A 24005-nucleotide genomic window follows, 5' to 3' on the forward strand; every position below is an offset into this window, starting at 1 on the left:
CTGCCGCTCCCTGGGCTGTGGACGGCTCCCTCTCTAGTGGTCCCCCCACGCTGGTAGGGTTCTTATTAAGACACAGCCTGGCTGAGCATTCTCGTCATCACCACAACATTGTGAAGCGAGTTGGGTGGAGGGTAAAATGGGAATCGATCTTGAACAGAGCACTTCATTCTGGGAGGAGTGGGAGAGATGAAACATCCAGTTTCACGACCAGCTGCAAAGTCTGCTCTACTCACGTTAGTTGGACTCATTGAAGGGATACCAGGCCAGGGGTGTCTTTCCAGTTTTCCCCCATACCAACCAGCCTTCCACCAAGCACCTGCAAAGATCCTCACCCCCTTGTCTGGTTTCAGAAATGAGCTCCTTTTTAAATTGATAAGTCTTCGCTCTAATCAAACGGATTGCCTTTAAATGGAAATTCATGACCATTCTCAGAGTGTAATTTACTATTGGTGACCTCCTATTTTGTAACACACGTTAATGGTGGACTGATTTATGGTGGTGGCTCAAGATTAATCAGCCAATGAAGTGCTGGAGGGAATCCCCTGTCCCAAATCAAGATGTCACTGATCCAGTTTGTAATGTGAATTGGGTATTGGACAGAAATAAAGAGTTCATTTGATTTTTTTAAAGTCTGAGTAAGCAATGAGCATCTGTAAGGCTCTGTGAAACTTGCAATAGGAATAGAGATAGAGATATAAAGGGATAGAAATGGAGATAAATACAGAGATAAGGAGACAGAGCTGCAGTGACCGAGATAGGGAGAGATGTTATAGAGATGTAGGATACCTATAGTGATACAGATACATAGATATTCCTACTGATGCATACATATGTAGATGGAGATAATACTCGCCCTTCAAAGTCTAATCCTGTAATTAAGACATACCGACACAAGGGGGCGATAGGATGGGCTCTTTAGTTGATAAATGAATGTCGATTAATGCAAGGATCATCCACTCATCCAGTTCATTATTAATTAATTCTTCTTCTTCTTCTCTTTTTTTTTTTTTGAGATTTCACTTGCAGAATCAGAAAAATAAATAAAATAGTATAGCTAAAAAGAATTTTGAAGCTCATCTAATTTGTGCCCTCATTTTACATCATTTAGAGGAAAATGAAAGTCTTAAGAGGCAAAAGGGCTTGACTTTAGTCATACACAGACACCTTGTCATTCAACCCAGCACGTTGCTTCCTTTATCCATCAAAGCATTTATAGAGCACCTACAGTATTCCAGATCCTAATTTGATATAATGAAATGCAAAGCATATTTCCCTTAAAGTAGAAGTGATATGGGCTGTTTTCTTGGTGATAATTCTAAAATAAAAGAGACCTAAAGATGAGTGAGGAGTCTGGATTTCTGCTGCCTGAGTGATGTTTTTCTATATATATAAAAAAAAGTAACAGAACTTCTCTAGGAGCTCATGACCTTCTTGTGGCCGTGTAACAAGGTCAAAATGCACACAGAGAGAGGTCTAGGACATAAGCAAAAATCGCTTTCCCTACCCCAAGAAGAAGAAACCCCCTTCTCTAGAAATTTAGTTCAGGACAAATTTTCTTCTCAAATAGCTGTAGTTCTACAAGAACCAGGAGTTAATAGTGGTTGCCTTGTAGGAAAGTCTAGAGCCCCCGAGGGAGAGAGCCAGGGGTGCAGAAAATTGATGTTGTTTCCCCACAGCTAGTGAAGAGTCAGCTCTGAGGGGGGCAGGGGGCACGGGGTGGGTGTGTTTGAGCCCCCCCAACCCCAAGAGAGCCCTCATGTGGAAGGCAGCGCTAGCTCTGGGACAGAGACCAAGCTCTTCGGTTTCACTCCGATTTTTTGTTACCTCTCCTCACCCTCCCTCCTGCCCCCTCGGAGCTCAGCATAGAGCCTGACACCAGCTAGGCTTTTGTGAGTATCTGTTCAATGAAGACGTTGGCAGAAAACAGCTTTTGGACTCCCCATTTCTAATTAAGAGGAAGCATCTCTCTCCTCTTCCTGTGCACGTGGCAGGTACGTGCCCGGCTCTGGGATGATTCACACCGTCATGAATCAGCAGCTAAAGTCTTAATGGCAGCGACAGGCCTTAAGGCCAAACAGCGAGCCTCCTTTAGCACAGCTGACTTCAGACAATCTTCAGAACACATTTCAGCCCTCTGACCCGTCACCGTGTGTGTTCGCTACTGTCTCCTCTGGCTTGAAAGACGCCTGCTGTGCTGAGTTGCTCGGTCGTCCGACAGACCTTTAATGAGCACCTCTGGTGTGCCTGGCCCCATACGAGGCACCAGGGGTTTTAGTGGTGGGGAAAAGCAGGCCATTCCCTGCCCTGGTTAGCTTACAGTCCACAAGGGGAGAAAGGCATCAACCAAGCAGTCCCATGAACACAAAAGGATGGTCACCAAGGGCGGGACTCAGTGCTGTGCACGCCTGTAAGGGAGGGCTCCGACCTAGGCTCAGAGAAGGCTTTCCTGAGGAAGCAAGGACTGAATCGAGGCCTGAGAAGGAACAAGGGTTGACTGGGCGGGGCAGGAAAGGAGCATTCTGGATGAAGGGAGTAAGGGGACTGCGGCCAGAGGGCACAGCAAGGCCCCAGGCAGAGGAAGGGTCAGGGAGCAGAGGACTGGACTGCACCTGGGAAGGCTCCGAGGCCTGCGGAGAATTTTGTTCCTTCTGAGAGTGGTTAGACGGGACTGGCGGGTACGGGAAATGGACACGAAGAAGTGGGCCAGAGAGGTTCCCTCTGGAGCTATGGGGAGGGGGGACCGCAGAGCCCTGAGGGTGGGTGTCGGGGCAGAGAACGTGGGCCAGTGAGAAAACGGGGATCCTATTCCTGGTGAGGTTGCACGACTGTGAAGAGTCTGAGGCTGAAACCAAGTACCACGTTAATCCTCAGGAGCCCCAGCTTGGCCTGCAGCCCAGGGTGTGTGTGCTGAGAGCCCATCACCTGGGGGCAGGGGGTGCTGTACGTCCGGGCTATGAGAGGCATCATGGCAGCCTTGGGGTCGGGGGGAGGAGGGAGCCTCCAACACCCAGTGTCCCAACCGCATGCAGCCTCAGGTGCCTTCCACATCTGTCATCTCCAGTAAATCTCACAACAGTCCTTCCCACTTGGAATTAATCCCTGTTGCCCCATTTGGTGGATGAGGAAACTAAGGCTCAGATGAGTTAACAGATTCAGCCACCACACAGGGTTTGCATCCTGCCTCTGCCTCTCAGCCTCGGGGGGTGTCCTTTCTTTCAGGGACCAAGTGGAGGTCCAGGAGGCTTAATGGAAATCTTCGGGCTTGGCTGGCACCTCTCTGTCCCTCCCTCCACAGCAGCACCCACCACAGAACCAGGCCCACAGCCCCCATCGGCCTGTCCTGGGTGTGGCTCTGTTGAGCCGAACAATCCCACCAGGGATCCCCATGCTGGGAAGGCGGGGACGAATGTGGACCTGTGTGAAGGCCCTGGCGGGGGTTCCACTTCCGATGGGCCTGCTGCGGCCCAGCCCGGCTGAGGAGAACGGAGATGGGAAGGCCTGGCTCCTGTGAACACAGCGCAAGGCAGGAGGAGCACTGTGTGGGGAGGAAGGGCCCACTTGACCCGTGAGGAGTCCTCAGACAGAGCCTGTTTGCCTGGCCTGTCGCAGCCCCCCCGCCCTTAGTGGTTTAACCTTATGCAGTTAGTGAACTCAGAGTAATGACCCTCAACTTGTTGAAGAAGCCACTGAGGGAGCACTGACAAAAGGCCTTTTTCAGGCTTTACTCCCTGATAGGCAGTTGTGAAGCGGGAGCTGCGGCATTAGTGGCAGGGCCTGTAGAGGGAGCCACTGAGCCAGGGATCCACAGGAGGCTAGAAGCTTCTGGCCAGTTCCAGCGGAGGTGAGAGCAGAGAATCCCTGAGGTACAGTAGCCCTATTTTGGATGCCGGGGTAGGGGGGTGATGAAGAAGACGCCATGCTTGAGGAGGGGATTGTGTTTGTGGGTTCATTAGCCAAAGAACATAGGCTTGACATTTGAGAACAAAGGTAAACAGAATTGACGTGAGTCAGGACTTTTTAAAGGGACAGTGTTCTGCGAGGGATTGGATGGCAGACTTCTCCAAGCCCGTGAGCCATGGAGCATCCAAGAATACTCTTCTGTTCTTTGATCCCATCATGAGCTCTATTTCAGGCAGACTAATGGGCACAAATCTATTCTGAGTTCTGAGGGCTGCTCCGCATCAGCCGGGAGCTGGGCCTTGGGCAAAGTGCTGGAGAGCATCTATCCTCCGCGGCGGCCTTGCTGTCACCCCTCGTGACCCAGCCCATCAGCTGTCATGGTGGGCCAAGGCCCTGCTGTGCAAACCTCCCTCAACCGGAAGGTCGGTTGGGGCAACCGCTAGGAGACCTGCAGCCTCCATTAACTTGAGGCAGGCCCCAGTGGCTGAGGGAAGAGGGAGAGGTTCTCATGGGAAATGTTAGAATGTTTTCTCTGCACTCGGTACAACTTCTGGAAGGATGAGACGTACAGGCAGCAAGATAGTGCAAAGGGCTGGAGCGGGAGGCGCAGACAAGGATTACACGAAGGGACGGAAGCACTGTGTCTTCTGGCCATTTCTTAACACAGCCACTGAACCACCGAACAGCCTTCTGTGCCAGGTGGGGTCCCGGGCTTGCAGAAGCCAATGACACCATGCCGCATCAACATGAGGTGTCTGGGGTTTATTCACCACATATTTAAAAAAAAAAAATAGTCGCAACTGAACAGGTTATTGAAAAGATGGAAACACAGAGCTTCAGCCCTCTTTCTGTAATGTAGGGAAAAGCTCCCGGTAGCTTTGGAACAAGCTGGTATATTGGTGCAAAGTCTATTGTCTTCCTGAGGAGAGACCAAGTCCTCAAGCTTTTCCTGGGGTTTTCTCTTGCATGTTGGATGGTTCAGAGTAGGGATGGGTGGTGCAGTTGGATACAGTCTAGGTGAAATCCCAGCAAGTTTCGGTCTCTGAGACCGTTCCTGAGCTATGATGAACAACAATGCATTGACAGGAGACTGCATATTAGGGTGCAGGGAGAGGAACACGGAAAATTTCTGTTTAAGTTTCAAGCTCATAAGATCATCCCCATCACTCATTTGATACATAGTAACTGCTCAATAAACGTTGAGTTAAAGAATGAATGAGTCATTTAAAAAAAAATCCTTTTTAGCAATTTTTATGTAGTGCATACTTGCTGCCAGAAGGTGGCGATAAATGCCCAGCACGGAAGACAGCGGACCTTGGAAGGTAGCAAAGAATTACATAACGTAACAAATAGGTTCACTTCATCAAATGTAGATTTGGGTTTATTGACTCAGTTTGACAAAGAGAAACAATGGGATGAAGCAGAAATGACCAGACAGATCCGTATGCAAACCCTACCTCTGTCACATTCTGCCAGGAACCTGGGGCAAATGCCTGGACATTTCAAGCTCACTTCCTTGACCACAGTGCGTGGTTTAGGGTGGCCGGTGTAGCTATAAGAACTGAATGAATTAACTCACATGAGAAGTACTAGGACCAAGCCCATTCCAGTGCTGTGTGATAATCATCAAAGTGTTCCAACAAATGCTGAAACAGATGAAAATCTGTCCCTAACTTTCTGCCTTCTGTTTTGTATGTTCGTATCCTGAAAAGGAGTGTCCATTTCTCACTGCTCGTCTGCATAACCTTGCAGCAGACTGACACAGTGGGAAGAGAATTAACTTAAGGGTTTGCTGGACCTTTCCAAGTGCACATTTCCTTGTCCGTGAAATGGAGCTGAGGATGCCTGCTTGACACGGGTATTGTGAGAACTAACGACGTAGCATAGATCATAGAACTCCATACAGAAGCTGGTGGGTGCATGCGGTTTTCTAAATTGACAGGTTAATTAAACGCTATTACAACATTCAGTTCTCTGGTTACACCGGTAACATTTCAAGGGTTACTTTCCTCACTGTCCTCAATGCTGTGTCTTTTAAAAATTTTATTCCCAGCACCTATGTCAGTGATACCTACCTATAGTAGGTACCACTTTGAACAGGGCAGTTATTGAGTATCTTTATAATCATGAGAAGTTCTGGTGGACAGAGCTGGTTAGATTACGATACAGGTCCAATGAGTGGGGTCTGTTTTCAGCAGCAGTGTTTGATCACCTCGTCACTCTGAGGTTGGCACTGCAAGTGTCTCTCTCATGTGCTCACTCAACACGGTCATGTTTAGTCCCCGCCATCTGAGACCTGTGCTCTGTGTTTTGGAAGCAACGGTAGCAAACAAGGCTTTGCCTTCCAGGAATTTACAGTTCAATAACTGATGTTAAATAAATAATCCCCCTAAGAAATAGGAATGACAGATGGTGCTGAACCTCTGCCCTAAAAACCCGCCTCTCTATCACCAAGTCAAAGTGAAAGAGAACCAAACCATCCCTTTGGGCTGTTCTGGGTATTCTAGGAGACCGTGAGTGCATAGTCAATAGTAACTGTGAGGTACAGTTATTAGAAGGACAGTGTTGAAAGAAATCGGTTTACTCGTTCATTCACTAAGTCATTCCAGAGCGCTTGCTATGTCGAGATTCGGTCAGAAACCAAATAGTGTAGCCGCCAAATAGTGTAGCCGCCATTACATCACAGAGCTTACATTTCTCATAGAGGAAGAAAGAAGATGAATAAATAATTGAAATAAGGTGGATGGTCATCCGCTTTTTGGAGAAAAGTGAAGCAGTGAAGGGGACAGGGAATTCTGGGAAAAGGAGAGCTGACATTTTAATGAGTCGGGTGTCATGGTTTTCGTCACTGTTGAGTTCTGGAAACCCCTCTTGTCTCCTGGGCGCATGAAAGCATTTAGTTAATGCAGCAGCCCCATTCCTCAGATGGAAGAGGAACATAAGGACAAATCCACAGATGGGGGAGACCACAGACCCTGTGCTCGCTGGAGCCCTGCAGCTCCTCCTCGGGAGACGCTAAGCATAACTGTGGGGTGCAGGGGGAGCAGACCGTCCCTGCCCTCACAGAACTCTCCTGCCAGGAGGGACACAGCAGGAACAGACTGACTGTGGTCGAAGGCAGACACCCCTGGGAGCGCAGTCGGGGCACAGAGGCAGAAAGCAAAGGAATGAGAGGATGCGTATGCAGGTTGGGGCATTCACGAAGGGCCACGGACAGCAGGGTGAGAACCTCAGACTTCAGCTTCACAAGCCTCTGGAGAGCTGGGCCCCAAGCAGGACACGAGTACCGAAGGCAGGTAGTGGGTCAGATACGGAAGCTCTCAAAGAGCAAGCGAAGGAGTTCGGGTTTGATTCCACTGGGTGTTTCTGTAAGAGAAAGGCGCAGTCTGAGCCACGTTAGGGGAAAGTCAGAGCTGCTCTGGGTACTGGACCCAGAGGAGACCCGAGGCAGGAGGGAATTAGGGGACTGTAGCCAGAATCCCGTGGGAGACGATCGGCCTCCGGCTGAGGCGGAAGAGAGAGAAGAGGGTAAGCTATATTTAATCCTCCCAAAGGAAAGTCGACTGGGGAGATCACGGGGGAGAGAAGCAGAGGTGGTCTTGACCCACTGGACTTCACGGAAGGGCCACCACTGTGTGAGAAGGAGATGTCGTCTGGGCCCGCTCTCCATGGTGCTGGACGGGTTCCCGGGAGCTTCCCCGTGACACAGCTCTGAAGACAGACAGCCTTGCTGTCTCTGTGGCGCCCACCTGACGGGGCTCTCCTGAAAGCCCGAGGGAGGGGTCTGGTCTCCCCCCGCAGACCCTCAGGAAAAAGATGCAGCCCTTTGTTGCAGCAGCTCCCCACAATGTGATGGCCAGTACAATGGCAGGCCTTGTTCCTGGGCTTCCCGGGAGGGAGAGTCAATAGGAAAGAAGATGTGCGGCCCAGAAAACCTATCTCAGGAGCTTCCAGAAATCAGTGCAGGTGAATTCCATGGGGGTAGATACATGCTTCTCCTGCTTGTCATTCAGCAGGAAGGGAGAGGAATGGGGAGATTCTCCTGTGGGTCTCGTGCTACACTCGGTGGGCCGGATGCTCCCCCCACCGCAGGTCAGCAACATGGACAGCCCGTGTTCTCAGGACACAGCTGGGGCAAAGGATTGTCCCTATGATAAGGTAGGGACAGAGCAGGGTGTAGTCTTGAGGTCATAGTCTCACCAGCAGGTCAGAAGTAGCCAGGGGCAGAAGGCCCTTCCTGCCCCCACCTTCTGTCAGTCGCCCACTCCTAAGTTGGAGGCCCAAATGTCAGAGCAAAAGGGCCGCGGGCCGACACAGGGTGGGTCCTAGACCTGAGGAAGGAGACTCCAGAGAGCCCTGAAGAAACTGTCCCTGGTGAACCATCCTCCACCCGGGAACCTGGGGGACCAGCCTAGTCATCTCCACCAAGAGATGACTTGTCCAACTGGCGCTGATGGTGCCATTGTTACCCTTAGACTTGAGTCTAGGGTTCTGCTGGCCAGCCCCTGCAGCAGACTCCGCTCAACCCCCAAACCCTGCTTCCAAAGCGGAGACTTCTCCTAGGCACCCTCAGGAAGGCAGGCTGCCCTGAGGTGCCAAACCAGAAAGGTGTGGCCTCCAAGAGCCACCCGACCCGGGTGCCACCACTGCCAGAAGGACCTAGTACCTGGATTCAGTCAGCTGACCGTCTGCAGCTGCTGGGCACAGAGTCTGCTTAAGATCCTAGGGTTCTAAACTGAGGGTTGCTGGGGGGAGGGGGGTTGGGAGAAAGGGGGTGGGAGTATGGACATTGGGGAGGGTATGTGCTTTGGTGAGTGCTGTGAAGTGTGTAAACCTGGTGATTCACAGACCTGTACCCCTGGGGATAAAAACATGTTTATAAAAAATTAAAAATTAAAAAAAAAAAAGATCCTAGGTTTCTCTCCCCCTCTCTGTCTGACAACCCCCCCCAAAAAAAGAAGGAATAAGGGACCCCATAGTTTCCTTGCTTTCTATGAGGGCAAAGCAAGAATTTAGCAGTGTGCAACCCGAAAGAGGGCCTTCACCAGAGACTGCCCTCGCTGATACCATGATCCTGGATTCCATCCTCCAGGACTGTGGAAATAAACTTCTGTTTATCAACCGCCCAGTCTGGGACACTTTGTTACAGCAGGCTGGACGGACTAAGACACAAGTGGAATTATATATCATATATTGTGTGTTATGTATTATGCATTATATATTTTATATACACACACATAAATATATAGATATGACTTTTCAACCTCAAAGTTTTTTTTATTATATAGACTTGCAGATTATTAGTGCCACTGAGAATTATTTCCACATCAACATGTAATACAGTTATTCAAGCAACATACATTGATTTAAAAAATAAAACAGTATACATTTCAACTAACAATACACAAAAAATACTTGTACTTCTCAGGGACTATCATGGTCCAGAAGTGAATAAGAGCTCAAGATCCTGATTTCTTCCAGAAGACACTGAAGAGTGTCGTTTCATTTTTCTGTGATGATCCACCCAGAGGTGAAGCATTTCATCAAAAGAAGGGGAACTCCCCTGATTAGAAAAGCTCCTAGCTCTCAGAACATGACAGGGTGAGTTTCCTAAAGGGAACAAATCGTACCGTCCCCCCATATGTGAGGGCTCTCAAGCACACGCTCAGTTCTTCTGAGGTAAACATGTTGGCTATAAAAGTCAGTCAATAGCCCTTCTACAGGGCACATGTAACTTTTATAGCTCAATCGATTTTTTCCTCAAGAATTTTCAGATTTCCATTAATTTTTAATATACTGGCCTAAAGTTCCCTGCTATTTTTAGATGAGACTATCTGACATCCCTTCCCTTTAAAGCTCCCTACGAGAAATAAAACAGTTAAAGCAGTTCACAGCCAGAAACCCACCCAGATGGAGAAAAACACCCAGTGGTCTCAAGTCACTGTCTAGAGCAAGCTTGGTGGACACACGGCACTGAGGGACGGGAAGCTGCCGAGGGCTCCCTGTGCTGCGCTCGGAGACCATTTCCCTGGGACCAGCTCCGCCCGAGACTCCTGACCAGGGGGCAGAGGGCCACATCCGCAGAGAGGAGAAGGGGGTGAAGGACATTTGTGCACAAGGCACTTGTGATGTGGTGATATAGTAAGAAATAAATACTTGGTCTCAGCTCCCAGTTCCTGACACTGGAGCTTCTAAGACGCTTGGACTTTCTGGAAGGATAACAGTGCCTTCTGTATGCTAACGAGATGTCCAGTGGCCGGGGCCCCTTTGGTAGCTTCCGGATGGGAGCTGGTCAGAAGATAGAAGGAGGCATGGTGAGAGGACTGGAACTTGTGGCTCCACCCCCTGGCCTCTGGGGAGCAGAGAAGGGCTGGAGATGGAATTAAATCATCATTAGCCAGTGATTTAATCAACCATGGGTAAGTAATGAGGCTTCTGATAAAACCCTTCAACTACAGGTTTGAGGAGCTCCCCAGTTGCGGGGAGGGGGGCACACTGAGGTGCTGTTAGAATGGTGAGCCCAGAGAGGGCTCTGTGCACCCTCGCTGCGCCTTCCCCTGTACCCCGCCCTATCCGTCTTTTCCAACAGGCTGTTCTTGAGTTGTGTCCTTTAAAATAAACCGGTAATAGTAAGTACATTGTCTTCCTTAATTCTTCTAGCAAATTACTGAAGGAGGGCTTTGTGGGTCCCCCCCGACTTTCTATCAGGTCTCTCAGAAATATCCAGGACTGGCCACTGGCATCTGAAGTGGGGGGCAGTCTTGTGGGACTGAGCCCTTTCTCTGTAGGCGTCTGCATGGACTCCCCCCAGTCAGAGTCACAATGGAACTGAATTCAGTTGGACCAGGTTAATGCCCAGAAAATCGGAGTTGTTAGTAAGGAATAATCAAAAACCAAACCCAATCAAAACAAACCCCACACATTTGGTGTCAGAAGTAGCGTAAGTTTAAAAACGTTCAGGGTACATGTGAATCAAACTTACCTCTTCAGAAACTGTCAAGGTCAAAACTGTGCAGTTCAAACCTCAGTGCCTGGTAGCCTGTCCTCAGGTACCCAAGGTTCTAATGGCATTCCGGTGGCGGGGGGGGGGGGGCAGGCTGAGCCGGCAGAAGAGGACGGAGCCTTTCCCTCCTAATGTTCCACTTTGAAACCAATCCCGTAGTCTTGAAGGGTGGGAACGTCTTGTCCCCTCCGCCGTCCTAATTCTCATCAGTTCTGCCTTGGGTTCCCCCAATAACTCTGAATTCCTGGAGCCTGGGGACCGTGAGGTGTTGATCTCTGGTTTCCCAGTACCGAAGACGGGGCCTGGCCCCAAAAAGTCCTCAGTGGCTTTTGACGAATCATGAAAAATGAAGGATAGAAGTTAACATGTTCAGGGGATGAGGGAACAAAGGAGAAACTTGTCCTCCCTAGCCTCAGGAAAATGTCGTTCGATTAAAAGAGAAGTGGTTGTCAAATCCTTCTTTTCTGAGATTAGTGGAATAATTGTTGTCTCAAGTTACTCCGTTTTGGCGGGATTTTTTTAACCAGCAACAGTAAGCACGACAGATCTTGGGGTCCAGAAGTGGGTGTTACTGAGATGCGGACCTCGGTCTGCTCCTCCCACTGCACGGCTTGTCCCTTCTCTGGCTCCCACTATGGGATCCGCAGGTGGAAACACGCATTTCATTTCTGCACGGAAATGTTCCACCTTCCATGGAGCTTCTAAGTACGGGAGGTGTGGGCAGCAAGGCCCAGGACAGGAGGCACAGAGAGAAACGTGCGTGCGCTGAGGGCCCCCAGAGGGAGCGAGCCCCAGGTGGGCACGAAGCAGGCCCACTGTAGGGAGGCTGGCTGGCCTGTCCCAGCAGCCAGCGACAAAACTTGGGAAGGAGCAGGGATACCCGTCTCATCCTCAGACACCTGCTTTGGTCTTTGTATTTGTCCAATGGATTCTTCCAGAAACCTGTTCCTCCCCTCTCTGCCTTAAAACAGCACATGGTTTGTTTTTGCTTCTGGTTTGGGGTTTGAGGCTTGTTCGTTTTCTCCCCTCTACCTAAAGAATGTCCTTTAGCTTCTCTGGGGCAGCCGGAGGGGCAGGTGTCAGAAACACCTGCTGTGTGTGACCGGCCCAGACTCCTGTCCTGTCCGCAGGCAGAGCCACCGCCTCATTCTCTGCGGTCTCCTCCTCTAGGGTCTGCTCTTCCTTTTCCTCCCGTGTCCATTCTTTGTCTCCAGCAGCACTCTGGCCAACTGTTGGCTCTGAAAAGAAACCTCTTTATAGCTCTCAGAAATAAACCCAGTCATGTTCTATTTTTAATGGGTTTTAAATGTCTCTTCTACAAAAGAAAAGTCCTTGTAGAAAAGAAGCCAGCCGGCTGGAGCCTCACCCGAGGAGAGGAGTGTGGGCGGGCCATGGGGAGCCGGGGGCAGAGAAAAGCAGGTCTGGGCCACCTTGCTCTGGCCCCACAGGGCAGCGAACCTAGAGGTCCCCGGGGAGGCAGAGGAAACTCCTGGAGCACCACCCTGCCTGGGGATGCAAGCCGGCGACCTGCCTCAGTCCCTGTCCTTGTGGGAGAGGGGGCAGGCAAGCCACGGATGAGGGACCCTGGCTGTGAGCTTGAGCGCCCTGCCGACGCGAAGGCCACCTGTCCCCAGCCTCCTCCACAGGAAATAACCTGATGGACGCCTGCCCTCGGCCTTGAGCACCGGCCAACCCGCGGTCCGGGCGGGAGGCCTGCGGGCCACACCTGCTTCCCCAGCTGCCCGGCTCCGCGGCACGGCGCAGAGGCCGTCCAGGCTTTCCCGGACCCCATCGGGCCCTGAGGTTTGGGGCCTCCCGTGCCCTGAACCTGTGCCTTCTGCTTACAGTTCTTCCCTTACGGGGACGCCTCCAAGTTCGCCCAGCACGCCTTCCGCACCTTCGACAAGAACGGCGACGGCACCATCGACTTCCGAGAGTTCATCTGCGCCCTGTCCATCACCTCGCGGGGCAGCTTCGAGCAGAAGCTCAACTGGGCCTTCAACATGTACGACCTGGACGGTGACGGCAAGATCACGCGGGTGGAGATGCTGGAGATCATAGAGGTGCGGGGGGGGGGGGAGGGCCTCGGGGCGGGGCGGTGGGGACCCCGGGAGGCAGGGCCAGCCCACGGGCCAGGGCGGGGCCAGGACCCTGGAAGCTGGGGTTGAGGGGTGGGGACAAGGGTGGGAGGCCTGGGCAGGGCAGAGAGGAGGGGGTGGGTGGGGTGATCGTGGGGGAACCTGGGTGGCAGGGGCGGGAAGGGGGGAGCCTTGGGGCGGGGCCGGGCCGACGGGGCTTCAGTGGACCTCGTGGTGTTGCTGGACTTCGGGACCAGGACGGGACAGTTCGGGCTAGGACCAGGGCCGCAGGGCACAGAAGACAGACCCCCAGGAGGAAGCTGGGGCGGGCCTTAGGCTGCGGCGACTTCTTTTCGTCCCTGCCTAGAGCCCAGGTAGTTGCGTGCCAGGCCCTGATTCCACCTGACCCCGGTCCCCTGCCTCAGCGCCGCGCTGGGAAAAGTCACAGATCCAAGCCGCGGGGCGCCCAGGATATTAGCAGACTCAGTTCTTCTGCCCTCGACTTAGATCCGCTCTGCTGGGTGTTCCCCTCTTCCTCAAACCAGCTTTCCTTCCCCTGGTGGGCATCTTGGCTCCTCTAACAGGCATCTTAAAAAGCTTTATTGAGTTATAATTTGCAGACCATAAATTCACCCGATTTAATTGTAAAACTAAATGATTTTTAGTAAATTTACCAAAGTATGCAGTTATCACCATAGTCCAATTCTGGAACATTTTCACTCCCCCAGGAAGGCCCCTCCTGCCACGTGCCAGCTCCTATTACAGACTCAGAAGACTCCACTCTGTCTGTAGGGATGTGTGTCTCTGGACATATCATATAAACACAACCATACAGTGTAAATATATGGTCTTTTCGTCCAGCTTTTTTTTTTTTTTTAATTTTAGGATTTATCAGTATTTCATTCCTTTTATTCCCCTAAAATAGTATTCAGTTGCGCAGATCTGGCTTATTGTTCACCTGCCTACCAGGTGGCGAGTGCTGGTGTTGCTTCCACTCCGTGGCGTTCTTAATAATGCTGCTAGGAACGTTCTCCTGCAGGTCTTGGTAGGGGTGGGCAATAGAAAGTTGCTTCTATTTAGGAAATTCCCATGTTGAGAATTACTTGTTTATGGTTAATTGAACCGAATAGACAAATTCTTTAACTTACGAAAGAAGAGAGTCCCTGATCCACAGATCTGCCCACACCATCTTCTTTCTGAGCTAAGTGTTACTGGTCCACCTTGGTTGATTGTCTTAGCCAACTGTAAGTTCATTACGACAGTTGGGACCCCATTTTCTGTTTTCCTAAGTCCGCAAGGACCAGTGCACTTCAAACCCAGAATGTTTAAAACTGAGCTCATCATTTTCCTCCTGAATCTTCTCATCTATTACTCTTGCTCCTCCCACTTTTCTCCCCACTCCCTCCAGTCAGAAATTGGGAGTCGGATGAAATTCTTTTATACCCTATTAGTCACAAGACTCACACATATTTGATCATATCAGCATCTTATTTAAAATGATTTTGGAGTCCTTTGAAGTAAATTTAAATTCTTTATCAGATCGTGGGAGACCTTTACGCTCTGTTTCTGGTTTTCCCAAGGCTATCTATAAGATGGTAGGCACCGTGATCATGATGAAAATGAATGAGGACGGCCTCACCCCTGAGCAGCGAGTAGACAAGATTTTCAGCAAGATGGATAAGAACAAAGATGACCAGATTACACTGGATGAATTCAAAGAAGCTGCAAAGAGCGACCCTTCCATTGTATTACTTCTGCAGTGCGACATTCAGAAATGAGCTGAGATCAATGCTATGGACTGCACAGAAGTCTCAATGTTCCATTCAGTCTGCAGCTATACACACACACACACACACACACACACACACACACACACACGTACACACGCACACAGATATTGCTTGGACTACCTATCAATGGACTTGCTTCTTGTGTTTGAAACACTTGTGTGCATGAGAATGTCATTTGCTAATGAATTTTAAAAGCATATATTATAAAACAACCTGCCACAATGTGATATGTGTAACATCATTTCCTAAAACCCATTCTCCCCTCAAGCCTGGGCAGAAATGTGCTGCAAAGAGTTCTATGGTTTCTTGTTCATGTTTTGCTAATGCTCGTGTCTCCCTGATTACATGTTAGTAGCACTGAGCCCCCCATGGTAATGTAACTTAATATAGGCTGTGTCTCCATTCTCCTGTAAAATAATACTGGACAGGCCCATGGCAGGGCCTCGGCTCCTCTAGGTGGTCCACACTCAAGAGCCTGTGTTACCAGTGAACATAAATGTGCTACATTTGCATGCCTTTTAGGTTTGCCTTAATTCTTACCTCATTTGCATTCTATCAATCTGGAAAGAGCTATGTTGGAATTAATGCAGTATAAAACTTAAAAATCCTGCTAACTGACTCATTAATTAAGTATATCTATCTCTATATACATATACACAAAGATATTATTTATTGAAAGTAAAAAAAAAAAAAAAAAGCTGGAAGTGTATTGATTTCTGCTTGGATTTTCAAAGGCTTCCAAAGAGGTGGCAATAGATGTCCCAAATAAATTTATAACATTTGATTTTTTTCTTCAATTCTTATTTCATAAGAACATCTGAAAGGGATGTTCATAATTATCAAGGGTCAGCTAGCAACAACTTACCAAATTTACCTTGAAATACACGTCTTTGGAATTCAGAGAATTAACCACAAAAGGGGGAAAAAATACAGCTTTCCAACTCTTCATCCTGGCCCTCAAAAGAGGGACAATTAACGTGGTATGTAAAGTTTCAATAAAACATAAAACTTGTTTGTTCTCAAAAAATGCTCATCGTATAAAATTCAGTTTCATCTTGATGTGCCTGGGTGCTAGAAACACGTCACCTTCTTTAGGGGCTGTGGAGGACATGCCGCCAGCTGAGATGTATCCTCCCAAAGCACCTGTGGGAAGGAACACTTCTGTCTTCCCAAGTCAAAAGTATACTAGTTATTTTAATTTTTTTTCTTTTTTTTTAGAGAGAGGGTGGAGGAGGGGCTGAGGGAGAGAGAGAATCTAAAGCAGACTCCATGCTGAGTCCCGAGCCCAACGTGGGGATTGATCTCATAACCCTGAGATCATGACCTGAGCAGAAACCAAGAGTTGGGACACTTAACTGACTGAGCCACCCGGGCATCCTGCTAATTGTTATTTGTAATGATTGGACAAAATTCTGACTCTTTAAGCCTGAGGAAGGCAGGCAGAAAAGAGTCCCTCAAGAAGTCTAAGGACAGGTTGGTATTTACGGAACACGTCTAGAGAAGATCAGGTTTTTTCTACAGTGCTGTGCAACAGAACTTTCTATGATGATGGAAAGGTGTATGTCTGCACTAGCTATGTGTAGCTATTGAACACTTCAATATGGCTAGTGTGACTGAGGAACTGAATTTTTCATTTTAACAAATTAAAATTTAGGGTTCCTGGGTGGCTTAGTCGGTTAAAGGTCCGACTCTAGATTACGGCTCAGGTCATGATCTCAGGGTCATAATGAGCCCTGCGTTAGGCTCTGCACTTAGCAGGGAGTCTGCTTAAGATCCTCTCTCTCCCTCTTCCTCTGCTCCTCCCCACCCCCTAAAAAATAATAATTTAAATTTAACTCATCACATGTAACCAATAGTTATAGTATCAGACAGGGCAGCGCTATGTTACTCACTTTTTATTGAGTGCTTTTTTTTTTTTCCTAAATACTCTTCATCTGTCTTAGGATCATTAACTAAGACCAGAGCCCAGGGCCTAATGATTCCATGCATCCACTCAACAAGAGGCTGTGAGCAAGCACGTCTCCCCACAAACACTCAGGACACCGACGGTACCTGAATCACTGATGGAACTGTCCCAAGGGTACTAGAATGTCCTTCCCCCGTGCTTGGTGAGTCCAACGTGGGGGCAGGGAGAGAAGGGAGAGCTTCAGGGCCTCTGGATGTTCCCTGCCCCTAAGTGAGGTGGGGGGGGGAGCTAGGGAGGCTCCTTGGAGTGGCACTTAGTTAAGTCAGACTCTGACACTATGTTCATAGCAGATCTTCACTGGTTACCTACTGGGCACCCAACACCATCCTTATGGGGAAGACAGACAATAACTAAACACCACACACATACATACACACACACACACACACACACACACGACCACCTGTGAGAACAGTGAAGAACCACAAGCTCACAAGGATGGGGGGTGATGGGATGTAGCAATTGCGATTTGTGAGAGAGGTTAGATGAGATTTGAAGTAAGACCTGAATAAAGGAAGTAAGTATTGAGGGCAATTATGAGTCCAACAGACTGACTAGTTCTTTTTTTTTTTTTTTTTCCCCTAAAGATAGATTTTATTTCAGAAAGAGAGAGAATGCACACGAGTGGGGTAAGGGACAGAGGGAGGGAGAATCTTCAAGCAGACTCCCCATTGAGCATGGAGCCTGAGAAGGGCTATTTCCCACAACCCAGGAGATCCCAACCTAAGCTGAAACCAAGAGTTGGATGGATACTCAACCGAGGCTCCCAGTGCTCCCCACCACTAGTTCTTTTCATAAATAAAATGTGGAGACTGGGCCAGCAGGTGAGCACAGCACTGGTAGTATAGACGGGGTACCAGGAGGCTGACGAGCTGTCCAGGCACTTGGCTAGAATAAGGGGGCATGTGCCCTGAGAGGCGGCACTCTCACTTCTGGGTGTACTGCCCCAAAAGGCTCTCCCAGAGGGTCATGAGAGGATGTGTTCCAAGATGTCTGTGACACCTCTTTGTGGGAACTGCAGGCAATCTGGTGGTTCACTACTAGAGGACTAGGTAAGTACAGCGTGGTCAGTGAACCTTAGGAGTACTACACGCTAGCTGCAGGCAAGAGACTGACGCACACACAGCAACATGGACGTAACTTTTAATTTTTTTAAAGATTTCATTTATTTATTTGAGAGAGGGAGTGAGATAGAGAGAGAAAGAGCTTGAGAGAGGGGAGGGCCGGAGGGAGAGGGAGAAGCAAACTCCCTGCCGAGCAGGGATATGCAGGACTTGACCCCAGGACGCGGAGATCGTGACCTGAGCCGAAGGCAGACAGTTAACCGACTGAGCCACCCAGCGCCCCAGACAAAGCTCTCTTAAATGCTGAATGAGGAAAATAGAAACAAAATCTTAGGCACAGTATAATGTATACAAATGAAAAATTCGTTCTCACGGGAAGAACACTAAAGTTTCATAAAAGGACAGGAACCGTCACATCAGAATCGTTTCTAGGGGTGGGTGGAGGAGTAATGGGCGCGGTTCAGTTGCTAGTGCTCCACAGTAACTGCTCCCCAAAACGTCATGGCTACAAACAGAAACAATCATTTTGTTACTTCCCTGGTTTCTGAGAGTCAGTAGTTTGTGAGAGGTTGGTGTGGGTGATTGTGGCTCCAGATCTGGAGCAGCCAGGGTCTGGCCGGCCTCTTTCTCTCTTTCTTCCTGTGGTCTCAGGTCTCCTCCCCCTGGCCTAGTTTGTGCTTCTTCACAGGATGGTGGCCTTAGCACACACGATTTTTTTTTTTTTTTTAAGATTTATTTATTTGACCGAGAGAGGAAGAGTGTGTGTGCACTAGCAGGGGGAGCAGCAGGCAGAGGGAGAGGGAGAACCAGGCTCCCCACTGAACAGAAAGCCCTACACAGAGCTCGCGGATCCCAGGACACTGGCATTACAACCCGAGCGGAAGGCAGACACCCAGCCGGCTGAGCCACCCAGGCGCCCCAGCGCTCACGACGTTCACAGTGTCAGACTCCGGCACAAGTACTCCGGCGAAGGGGTTGGAGGTCTCGTAGATCTTTCTGACCTGACCTCAGAAGTCGGGAAGTATCACTTCCACAGCATTTTACTGATGACAAGACAGTCACAGACCCATCCATATTCAAGGGAGTTAGATTCCACTCTTGCTTTTTATAAGGAAATCCTATTGTTGGAAGACTTTGGACTTCCTGTAACTCACTCATTCAGGAGTCTCTGGATGAACAATGTGGACTTCTTTCTTAAAAAGAGGCCAGATGCTTATTTCCTCCACTTGGCTGGAACGCATGTCAACAGGTAAAACACATGCTTAAACAGATGTCTTCAGCGAGCCTCAAGGCAAAGGATGGGTAGGGGAATAGCAAGAAACTGATAGCTAAAGAGCTCTAAGTAAAATAACATGGGCTCCCTGAGGTCCTTTTTTAAAAAAAGATTTTATTTATTTGACAGACAGACATCACAAGTAGGCAGAGAGGCAGGCAGAGAGGGAAGAGGAAGCAGGCTCCCCGCGGAGCAGAGAGCCCGATGTGGAGCTTGATCCCAGGACCCTGGGATCATGACCTGAGCCAAGGCTAAAGGCTTAACCCACTGAGTCACCCAGGCGCCCCATTTTTTTTGCCCCCTGAGCTCCTTTCTTGTAAGCAATTAAGCTTCTCCAATATTTTGGGCACACAATTCGGGTTTTCCCCAGCATCTTGCTGGCGAAATGTAATTTCCAGACTCTTCAAGTCACGTTATTGTTTTCCATTCTTACACTCACCAGTGTGACATTAACGCACCAAGCACCAGTGCCCTTGCCCCCACCTCCGCATCTTCCCTGTGAACGGCACACTCATTCTTACACTTGTTGGGCCCCGGAACAACTGCGCTTGATTTCTCACCCCTCCCCCCTCCGTAGTATTGCCAGCAAATCCCACTGCCTCATTTTCCACTCGAAGGCTTCTACCTCCTTTACTTCGGCCCAAGTCACCATGACCTCTCACCTGGACCATTGCCAAAGCTTGCTCTGGTTGGCCAGACTCCAATCCTAACCTAGTCTCACAGCAGCCAGAGATTATTCGAGTATGCTGACTAGACCAGGTCTGAAAACTTACTAGATGTCCAATGATTCGGCTTCCTTTTGCCTGACTCTGCTCATCCCCTCTGCTCGCTGAGCTCTGCCAACATGGGCCTCACGACCCCTGCGCATGAAGTCCACTCTCACTCATGACCTCCGCCCTCGTGTCCCCTGCTTGGAACCCTTGCCCAGGTCTTCCCACAGCTCATTCTCTCGCTCATTTCAGCTCTGCTTAGATATTCACTTCTGCAAAGTCTTCCCTCGACACTACTGAGACACCACCCCCTCTGCTCAACTCCTCACCCTGCTTTATCACACACAGCAATTACTGTTCTCGATAATTATAGACAGTAGATGTTTCCCTGGACTAGACTTTGAGCTCCCCAAGGGCAGATCCAGTAGTACTCACAGTAGTATTCCCCGTGCTTTAAATTATTGCAAGCACGCACGTGGCAGGAACTTCGTCATTTCCTTTACTTGAGAAAGTCAGGCCGCAACAGCTTTCTTAAGAGTGCTGATCAATGAATATTCTCAGGCCCTCTTAGTTTCTGTGGAATCTATCCTGATGCCTTAGCCAAAATGCAATAGGTTAGGTGTCAACATTATAAATAATGAAGAAAACATGATTTGCTGACTCAAAGAAATAGCTCATTTATATCCACATAACTTTACCACTCTCTAAAGAACAAAAACTGTTCTTATTAAGTAATATTTTGATGTATCTTTCTGTACACAGTCACTTAGTTCAAGTCATGAGGTATCAGTTACTGTTTAAACTTTTAGAACTTGAAATTTCAAACCAATTCTCCGGAAAATCTGAGTTGGTCAAAGTATAGGCATCTTTGTTGATGTATATGAAACAGTCCTAAATCTAACCAGCTCGTCACAGACTCGGGTCATGATAACCCGGACTAATTTCACGGGAAATCTGGATCACTTGGTCTCCAGCACGGCTAGTGACACTTCTGATCCAGCCCGAGTCCCAGACAACAGTTACTCACCCAGAATTGAAGCATTTTGGTCTCTGGACATCTTGAAGACGTGTGAGGTGAAGAGGGGAAGGTGGGGGCGGGGGCGGGCGGGAAGCAGCACTTGAGGATGGGATGGAGAGAAGTGAAAATACTTAAGAAAAAAGAAGGCAGTGCCTGAATCTTTAGTGTTAATTATCGGTTTGAGTAGCTCTATTTCTACCTTGGTTTACTACAACTCATCACATTTGTCATTTGGAGACCGCTCTTAATCATGTCCACCCCACGGATTTGGGAAGGTAGGACTGAAGAGGCCAAGGGAACAGGTGGCCCTTGTTTCCTGGGATCTCCTGACTCAGCTCAGTCCTGACTAAACCAGGGGCTGGGGAACCCTCTGCATGATGTCGTGAAGTCACTCAATACATACACATTTCAAGTTCTATTTCTAGAAGTTGCACATATTTAAAAAAAAAAAAAAAACTTTTTCTTTTTTTACTCTAATTAGTGTTATTATTAATTAGAACATCAGTTGAAGATATTTTCACTTATGATAGTTGAAACCAAAACTTTGTGAGGCTAAAGCAATGAATCACCTTCGACTCTTCACAAAAGGTGTTCGGAAACCCGAGGATTGTTATTTTCCATTCTGTATTCAGAATTGTAATGTTCAAAAACTATCACAAAGATTCAGACACTAAAATTACTTAGTTAACATGCATTTGGTATATCCTATCTCATTCTTTATTTGAAAAAGCACATGTATGCTAAAAAATAGTTTTGATACAAACTAGTTATACCTTTACAAGGTCAGACCTCATATTGGTATGGGAGATGTTTATTAACTTTCAGCATACCTCTTTCTGTAAATTTTTAATTAGGAAAAGCACAGATTTTAGGGCTTCTCATATGCCAACTGATCTCACTTTAAGTTTAATCAGATTCCCCCTGCCTACTAAAATAAAAAACAAAATCCGGTTTTTCTTAGTAACAATAGAAGTGCTGCTGCTTTTACAATACTGCTTTTTTTTTTCCTTAAAATGCTTCCTTTTCAATTACATAAATATTTATTGCTAGCAATACAGGGAACGCTTCTTGGATAGCCAAGTCTGTCTTTTAAAAATTTAGCACTTACCCTAGTATCAAAGAGAACATAGGCGGGTGGGAGTCTTATTCAAGCCTTCTTTAAAAAAAAAAAAAAAAAAAAGTCAATAAATACCATTTCCTACAATATGCTATATTTTATCATGCTAAGAAGCACACTCAACTCTACAATCAGGATGTGTCTTTAATGATAGGGATGTCAGCTCACCATCCGCACATTGGCCTCTGGCTCTGCGCTGCGTTCCCGCTCCAGGGGGAGCTCCAGTTTTCCCAGTCCTTCTCCACAGCCTGGGTCCTCTCAGCTGAGCCCGAGCTGAGCCAAGAGTGCTGGCCCATGGCCAGAGGGGTTTGAAACCGGGCAAGCAGGTCAGGGTGTGGTGCTGTGTCACAATCCCACTGTGACACGGGTTAGAGACGCTTACTTGGGTGGACGCGAGTTAAAGGACTGAGAAAGGCTCCGGGTCAGAGCGCTGGTGCTCTGGTGCTCCTTCTGAGTGCCATAGAGACAGCATCCGAAATCTGAATGAAATATGATCATTAAAAGCAGAGCCCAAATCCATAGTTGTATCTCTAATGATACGAAATGCCCTGTGCAGGAATTCTGAGCTATATTTTATAGTCCTGTGCGGGTCCCTCATAATTAAGCAAAACAGACAATAAATCCACTGCAAACTGGTCCCTGTCCACGACCACCTGTGTACCCCAACACCTGCAATGAGAATGTGATATTCTGGAAAACAAAACTAAATATAATCAGGTACTCAAACTTTTATTGTAATTCTTACAAAATACCATAGAAATGAACCCAAACTAAACAGATATGTACATGTACATATGTACAAAATTTTACTTCTGAAAAGCAATCTATAAAAGTAGATGTTTAAAAAAACGCAAACTTAAAAAAAGATTTAAAACCAGTACTATGAAATTAATTTCCTCAAAGTAAAGTAACAGAAATTTTAAATTGCTTGTTATAGTAGCCTTTCTAGAACTATTTACATATTTTATTGGGGCCAGATATATAAAGGAGTTTCTTTTATTTCAGATTATCTCCAGTTTCATTTTATTTCATCAAATACTCCTGCATCTGTTTCCCTTTACAAATCCTTCAACAAGAGGACGTGATGCAGGGTACAGGAGGCGACAGATCAGCTTCGGTCTTCTTCTTCGTCTTGACCCACAGGTCGGAAGGGCAATGTAGTTTGTCCTCTTTCAGGGTCAGACATCCGAAGGATTCTAATCAGTTTACTTGATGGAAGTGAACTAGAGGAAGCAAAATTAATTACGCAGATTACTAGAAAATTTTTTCACATTAAAAAAATTCTACTGCTGACTATCTGGAGTTCTAGGAGAAATATAATTTGCAAAAAAGAAATAATTTGTTTTCATTTTGAAAAATTAACTTCCTGCTAAGTGCTGTGGGCTTTCAGTTTAGAAGAACAAGAAAAAGAGATTTATATCCCAGCTATTTCTAATTCTTATTCTTGTCTAGCCAGGAAGCAGTTACCTGACTATTCTTGATCATTAACTTCATAAATTTCAATCCCCATGGGGTCAAGTGACCACATTAGAGGCAGGGACACAATGCCTGACACCTTGTACGTCCACAACCCCTGCTGACCGGCTACAGAACAGAGTTCTGTAGTTAGAAAGACTAGTAGCAGTAAGTCACCAGGAGAAGAGCCAAGACTAGGGAAATTATGAATTGTGTCTTTAGTCTAAAGAGAATTACCGAAATTACTTTATTAGTTGGTCATAACCACAAAGGAACAGAGTCAAATTAGAAATAGTAACAATTCAATAATCATATACACATCAACTTGCTTCTGTTATGGAAGGGAGAGAACACCAACAAAATTTGAAATATTTAAAAAGGAAAAACTATCTTAAATCTCCTGACATTGGAACTGATTTTTCTTTCTATTCTTTTATGTATTTGCCTTTAAAAACTTGAGATTACAAGAAATTTATTTCTTCCTTTTATATACTTGATTTATATATTCACAGAAGAATTTTCTGAAGTTACCTCATGCTCTGAGGGGTGAGCAAGATGAACTGTCTGAAACGCTGGGAATCGGCCATCTTGAGTATCATGTCCATCGCAATCCTCCGGTTGACCATGTCCT

The 24005-nt window shown here is 47.7% G+C and overlaps 2 protein-coding genes across 3 annotated transcripts in view; one reads left to right on the forward strand and one right to left on the reverse strand.

Moving 5' to 3' along the window:
- Window positions 1-15798, forward strand: part of VSNL1 (visinin like 1) — a 99807-nt gene extending 84009 nt beyond the window's left edge. Inside the window, exons 3-4 of the mRNA XM_082744156.1 lie at window positions 12751-12966; window positions 14562-15798. Coding sequence (XP_082600282.1) covers window positions 12751-12966; window positions 14562-14759 — 414 coding nt within the window. The 3' untranslated portion in view covers window positions 14760-15798. The remainder of the gene's footprint in view (window positions 1-12750; window positions 12967-14561) is intronic.
- A 6834-nt stretch (window positions 15799-22632) lies between these two features.
- SMC6 (structural maintenance of chromosomes 6) overlaps window positions 22633-24005 on the reverse strand; it is a 76008-nt gene continuing 74635 nt past the window's right edge. For both annotated transcript variants that reach the window (XM_082745785.1, XM_082745787.1), the window contains 2 exons: window positions 23906-24003; window positions 22633-23142 (listed from right to left, as the gene is read on the reverse strand). In XM_082745785.1, coding sequence (XP_082601911.1) covers window positions 23028-23142; window positions 23906-24003 — 213 coding nt within the window. In that variant the 3' untranslated portion in view covers window positions 22633-23027. The remainder of the gene's footprint in view (window positions 23143-23905; window positions 24004-24005) is intronic.

The sequence above is a fragment of the Mustela nivalis genome (assembly GCF_964662115.1).
Source record: "Mustela nivalis genome assembly, chromosome: 8".
NCBI lineage: Eukaryota > Metazoa > Chordata > Mammalia > Carnivora > Mustelidae > Mustela > Mustela nivalis.